Raw genomic sequence first — 6,973 nt, 5'->3', positions numbered from 1 at the left:
AATTTTTATTGTGGTGAAATTGGATTGATTTTTTAAGACAAATAATATTACCATGAAGGACCCCATACATGCGTTGCAAAACAATTAAAGTAGTTCAGGGCAGCATAGATTTCTTTGGAAGAAATCAACCTGCTTCCAAAGAGGGTGGAAAGCTACCACTTGTAAGTCAGTACAAGAAAAGTTAAAAAAGAAGAGAGATGACACTACTAATCATTGCTATATATCTCAAGCTACACTTTATCCTTAAATTTTTTAAAAAAAGAAATTCCCTTTAAAGTCAATATATAATTTCTGCTCTAGAATTCTTAATTGTTTTGTTCTCTGTAACTGAGAATTGTAACGGTAGGAGCCCCAACAAACCCGCTGTAGTCTAGTGCGATTCCAATAGCTTTGGTCTAGATAAAGAGCACTGAGAATGAAGGAAATCTGAATACAGGTTCCAAAAAGCTGACTCCCTCAAAAGAGGCATCAATCTCTTGTTCCCAGTGATATCCCTTTGTCATATTTTTCCCTAGTCATTTCTGTGGTTCCTGTACTTTCATTATCTGTCTCAGCAAGAGATAGCCTCTTTGCTCTGAGTAAGACATCCTACTGAAAGTCAAGTGTCCAAGAAGCTTCTGTATTTGAAACCAGTTTACACTAGATCCACTTGGCTTTAGTCACCATTTAATTTAATTTACTACTTTTGACTATGCCCTTTATTGACACTCTAGGTCTAAGGACTATCAATCTTGTTATTTTCTTCATGGTTCCTCCTGCTAAGAAAATACCAAAGCAGTTAGGAAAAATACTGTTTTCTCTGCAAAGACTCCTAAAGAGCCTGTTGCTAGAATGAGTATTTGTCTCTACAGTTTATGTCTACAGTCATTACTATGTCTGGCACACACTATTATGCCCAACAGTAAGGAGATGAAAGAAAAGTAGACACTGACATTTTTGAAATCTTTTTCACTTGTATGGGTCCTATTCTCTAGGCTAGACACTCACTGTTGGCCAGCAATGGTATTACTTTAGTTTTTCACCATCTGTATTATTAATATTCTTTTAAGGATCAGTGTGGGAAAATGATTTAAGTGAGGTTCAGGATGAAATAATCTGATGACCAATAACTGAACTAGAAAAAAAATGTATCATTAGCTTTCAGATTCCAAATGACATTTTACAAACTATATGGAAACCTCTTAGGAAACCCAACTTAAGTAGATCTGGCCAAGTCCAGAGAAACAGTATAAAATATTTAAAAAGAAGAAGAAGAAGAACAGGCTGGAGTCAGACAGACCTGGGTTCAGATCTCACTTCTGAAGCTCAGAAACAAAAAAGGAGGGAACAAGAGTAGTCATCCTAAAGGGGTGCTGATGGATTAGTGACAATTCATATAAAGCACATGTCATATGGTAAGTTCTCAGTAAATGATAATACTTTTGGTCAGGTGTAGAACTTCTTTGTTTAAAATTTTTGTCTTAATGTTTAGATTTGTGTATGTTTATATAAAAAAGTTTAGCCTGTATACAAATAAAGAGTTATCAAATATTTTACTATGAGATATGACCACTAGGTGTGCGAGCCAACATGGATATGAAGTCAGCATTATCACCCTGACTTGATGAATAAGGACACTAAAGTCACCTGAAGTTAAGGGTGTTACCCAGAATGTTCCACCTGGCAGTAGTTACTACTTCTATACTTCTGAAGACTTGTGATTTACAATCTATAAAGTATGTGCCATTGGGAGGGAAACATGATCTAACAGGCATTTTGAAAAGTTAGAGTAGAAAAGTTGCAATACAAGAAGCATCTGTGTAAGTCACTTTACCGTGTCTAGCAGCATCATGTCTTGACATGTTAACTCTCAGAAGGAAATTGTTCAGGCTGTTGAGATAAGCTGGTAGGGAGTGGTAGCCTTCGGGATCATACCATACCTATCAGATTCCAAGAGAAGCCAAGATCAAAACTGAGTTCAAATACATTAGGCCGCCTTTAAATCTGATATCTTACAGAATTATATTTAAAATAAGAGTACCAATTTCTGGACTTATTTTGGAAGATTGTGAATCATCTTCCAGCACGTTGAACATATACTTCTAAGTCTCCAACTTAGAGATGAGTAGAGATTAAAGATGGTTGTTTGGTATGACAGCACTATATTATCAGGTGGTCAGGATCATCTCCACAGGCAAAGCCTGAGATAAACTAGAGAAATTACTGTCTCCATATCAGTGTCCAGTCCATAGAGATTCTAGGACTAGAACTAAGGTCTTCTGGTACTCAGTAATAATAAGAAAAATAAATGGTGTATAGACCAGACTATAGAAAGAAATAAAGCACATGTATAATGCATTGTGTCCTAAAATCTAGAACAACTTTGAAATTCCCCTGCTAACTTTCTATTCCTAGTTATTCACTTCAAAGAATGAATTACTTTATCTTCTATGTCAAAAACAGAGATTTAAAATAATGGTCTATACCATTTTAAGAAACCTAGCTGATAATTACAAATGACAAATTTGATTTAGAGAGAAATTATTTTCCATTAGAAAACCCTAGTTTATAAAGAAAATTTATTCTGTGGTTTGAGGGGGGAGAAGATAAACAAAAAGAGGGAATTCAAATCCCTAGCACTATTCACTTCCTGTGTGACCTTGTGAAAATTAGCTACAATAGATCCAGTATCTATCTCAGAGGGATGTTGTGAGGATGAAATTAGGCAGTTTGTGTATAAAGTAATCCTAGTGGCTTGGCATGTCATAGTCCTCAATTGTTATTAGCTGCCCTATTTCCCCCAACCTCTATATATTCCCTACTATAAAAGAAAAATTATGTGAAGACCAGTTGAAAATTCCTAAGATCACACAGTTAAACATATGTGTCTGATTCTCTGACTTTAGCTTGTTTCAGAGCCTCAGTAAGTTATAGAGAAAAAATATCCAACAGGTTTGTTTATCTCCATCAAATTCAGTTGAGTTTCCATGTTCTTTTAGTATCAAGATTAAATACACATATTTTTATTTCATAAAAATTGTGACCCATACAAAAAGAAAAATGTATAAAACCTAAATGTAGAATTTTGAATAAAGTTATAAAGAGAGCACATACATTTAACCATCACCCAGGTTGAGAAATAAAATATTGCCAGCACCCAGAATACTTCCTCACTGACCCTCTGTGTCCTTCCAAATCACTATATCCTCCCTGCACCCTAAAGAAGATGGTGGAGTTTTGTCTACTTTTAAAGTTTATCATTAATGCAATCATACTTCATAAAGTCTTTTTTTTTTTTTTTTTTTGCTAATTCATAGTATTTGGCAGATTTAGCCTGCTTACCGTATGGAGCTGAATTCATTCATCTCCATTGCCGAAAGTTCCATGAAATAAATATGTAATGATTTATTTCTTTATTCTACTGTATATGGGCATTTGGAATTGTATTTTTTGTCTATTATGAGTAATTATACCACAAACAGTGTTGTACATTTATTTTAGTACTATATGTACATGTGTATATGTTTCCATAGGCTGGAACGCTGCTATAGGGTATACTTATCTTATTGCCAAACTGTTTTTCAAATTGATTGTACCCATGTTTTGTTTTTATATCAGGAAAATGCTTGAACCTATCAATTTCACATTCGCATTTGTATAACATCCCAGAAGAAAGATCATGAATTACCTTAGCAAGTGTTCTATTGACAGGGACTTCTGTTATATCAAAGCGAAGGTCATTAGTCAATGGCAGTCCAAAACTCCAACCTCCATATCTAATGGAATAATGAAATTCATATTAGTTTTAATGGAGAAGATTTGCATAAATAGATCTAAAGGACTAAACTAGGAACTCAGTTTTTTCTTCTTCTTCTTTCCATTAGGAATACATTTATTGTATAAAATTAATACAGCCTGACAAATGCTTTACATTTTTATTGATTTTCTTTATCACATTTTAGTCAAAAGTGTACAATATAATTAGAGGGAAAAATAATCTAAATAATTGCAAATGTGGAGTGATTATTCTGAAAATGAGTGACATATAAATTGATCATTTTCTCCATCTTGACTGATACATGTACCATATTAAGAATCTTAACATTTTAGTACTTACATAAGTCCTTTTTTTTTTTAATAATAGTAATACAACATCAGCTCTTATCTTTTTCAAATAGCTCCCTTTGTTCTATTACTCTATCTGCCCTAGCTTGTCCCCTAGGTACTGTGTATTTTCTGTCTCTGGATGGCTGCAGTTGAGTCTATTTAACTACCTGTCACTTCATGGTCTCCTAAAAATGAAAAGTTGTTTCTAGAAAACTCCAAGTAGTAATAAGAATATTGTTATTAAGTGTATGGAGAGGCTGGCTGGGTTTTAACAGCCAACCTTTCGGTTAACAGCCAAATGCCTAACTGTTGTACCAACAGGGCTCCTTAGTAAGAAGAATTGTTAATATAGATTAGTTTGAATGTCTGTCAGTTACGTCAGGTTAAATACAAATGGTCCATTCACATCAGAATCATCCTAATGTGATGATATAGAGCTATATTTTTGACATGCAAAGATCGCCATCATGTATTATTCACTTTTTTTGAAAAAAAAAAAAAAGCTGATTTTAAAAACATAATAAACCTGGTTTTATTGAAAATAGTTACATGTGTATTTGTAGCTGGAAAATTTCAGGAAGGATATACACCAAAATACCAGTGGTAGTTATATCTGGGTGTAAAGGTATTGTTTTTTCTTCTTTTTTGTATCTATGTAGTTTCTAATTATTTTATAGTGAATATTAATCATTTATGTATATTAAAAACAGAAGAAGGAAGGAGATAGAGGGAAGAAGAAAATGGTAGCTACTGCAAGCTTTCCATCCATGATGAATGATTAATTGGCTTGGTACAAGCCTTTGACCTTGCTATGTGTAAACAAATTTTATAAACATGCAGGAATCATACTCTAAGTCCTTTATGTTGAAACTAATGCTGGTTGTCATCAAAAGCCATGGCCTCTCTCAGTTGGAATAATACAACCAATAACTTCTCTCTTGCTTTAAGAAAATAGTGTGTGTGAATTTAACAGTGTATTTTGAGGCTTAAAATAAAACAAAAACCAATGCTTTTTCAATTTGCTCAGATGAATTTTAAATTAGAATCATTACCAAAATTTCAATACATGAAGCTGTTTAAATTAAACTGAGAATTTAACCACGTAAATAATCAATGGAAATTTGCATCTATTGTCTACATTGTCTCAAGTTGAGAATGAAATTAGAATTAGGAAGCAGGGTATGCTAAATTTAATGTTATAAACAGAACAATTTACCTTTTCTGTGTAAACTCATTGGCAGTTGATATAAGATAATTTTCCATGTGGTGCCTACTGAGGTCATAAATTACTTGGGATGAATAAGTTCTTCTATGAGGTGGGAAATAGTTAGATTCTGGACATTTCTGAAAAATAAAATAAAAAATTAAGTTCTTTCTGGCCAAAGCAGTGCAAACCAAATAGTTTCAGTCAAGGAGTTTCAGACTCATGATTTGTCTATTACTACAGTTGGTGGAGTGTGATGAGACTGTCCTTGAGCTTGAAAAAGCTTTGCAAAATAAGTCATTTTGCCAAGAAATTAGAACAAATGGCTATTACTAATGTGGAATGGGTACATATGTTTAGGATTTGCTTATAGGCTACAGAAAAACACAGGTTAACTAATATGTGATCTTTCTTTCACTCTACTGACAAAGTTTGATATGTTTGGAGAATAACGTCAAACAATAAGATGATTGAAAATTCCCTCAGTAATTCAGAGGGAAGGGAAATGTATTTGTCTCCAAATTGAAAAGAACTTTTCAGGGACTTCCAGTAATGGATAAAAATGTTGTGTTTCATTAGTTTTAGGTACAAAATTTAGGCATCAATGCTTAGTTTATATATGTATAAACTTTTTATTTTGGAAAATTTTATATTTATGGAAAAATTACGAAGGTAGTACAGAGATCCCTGTATACCTCTCACACTTTCCTCTGTTGCTGACACCTAACTTTATCATTCTACATTTGTCAAAAACAAGTACACTTGTACATCACTATTAACTAAATTCAGAGCTTAGTTTTAACTACCTGTTTTCTGCTCAAATATTTCTATACTTCCTGATCACTTGCTTTTCAATGAGCTTCTCATGGGTCACTGTCATGACATTTTCTTTGGAAAAGTCTAGCACTTTTTCAGGTCTTCCTTCTAGTTCTTCACACTATGTCTCAGAGCCTAAGGCTAGTACACATGTGTGCCTTAAAAACAGAAAGTTGCAGGTTACTATAAAAAATGAATGCTGGATTTTGCCTTACATTTCTCTAGTTGTATCAGCTTGAAGATCACACTTTAGAATGCCACTGATTTCACCAATATAATAATTAAAGACTTCGTGTGTATGCAGTACAATTATTTTAGCTTTAACATTTTATCAAATTATAGATACAGAAAAGCACACATATAATAAGTGCACTGCTCGATGAATTTTGACAAACTGAACACACCTATGTAACCAGCAAGTGGGTCAGGAAACAGAACAGTACTCACTCAGTGCCATTGAATTGAGTCTGACTCATAGTGACCCCCCATAGGGTTTCCAGGGGTGTGAAGTCTTTACAGAAGCAGACTGCCCCATCTTTCTTACGCAGTGTGACTGGTAGGTTTGAACTACCCATCTTTTGGTTAGCAGCCAAATGCCTTAATCACTGCACCACCAGAACTCCTTAGAACAATACTTGTACCCTAAAAGTCCCCTCATCATGTTCCCTTCATACCAGTATGATCTCTAATGTAATGAGTACAGATTAGTTTTGCCTGCTCTATATTATATAAATAGAATATGTTGTTGTTATGTGCAGTCGAGTCAGATCCAACTCATAGCGACCCCTCCTTGGGTTTTTGAGGCAGTATCACTATGGAAGTAGATTGCCCAACCTTCCTTCCAAGGAGTGGCTGGTGGGTTTGAAC

The 6,973-nt window shown here is 34.0% G+C and overlaps 1 protein-coding gene across 1 annotated transcript in view; it reads right to left on the bottom strand.

Annotated features, from left to right (window-relative positions):
- ABCA12 (ATP binding cassette subfamily A member 12) overlaps positions 1-6,973 on the bottom strand; it is a 214,616-nt gene that overhangs the window by 27,515 nt on the left and 180,128 nt on the right. The window contains exons 37-39 of the mRNA XM_007935860.1: positions 5,303-5,430; positions 3,668-3,755; positions 1,814-1,919 (exon numbers count right to left, since the gene is read on the bottom strand). Of these exons, the coding sequence (XP_007934051.1) occupies positions 1,814-1,919; positions 3,668-3,755; positions 5,303-5,430 (322 nt within the window). The remainder of the gene's footprint in view (positions 1-1,813; positions 1,920-3,667; positions 3,756-5,302; positions 5,431-6,973) is intronic.

The sequence above is a fragment of the Orycteropus afer genome, unplaced genomic scaffold (genome assembly GCF_000298275.1).
Source record: "Orycteropus afer afer isolate SDZICR_OR568_19922 unplaced genomic scaffold, OryAfe1.0 scaffold00002, whole genome shotgun sequence".
Classification (NCBI taxonomy): Eukaryota; Metazoa; Chordata; class Mammalia; order Tubulidentata; family Orycteropodidae; genus Orycteropus; species Orycteropus afer.
The sequence above is the reverse complement of the archived record's forward strand: the minus strand, read 5'-3'. Positions and strand labels throughout refer to the sequence as shown.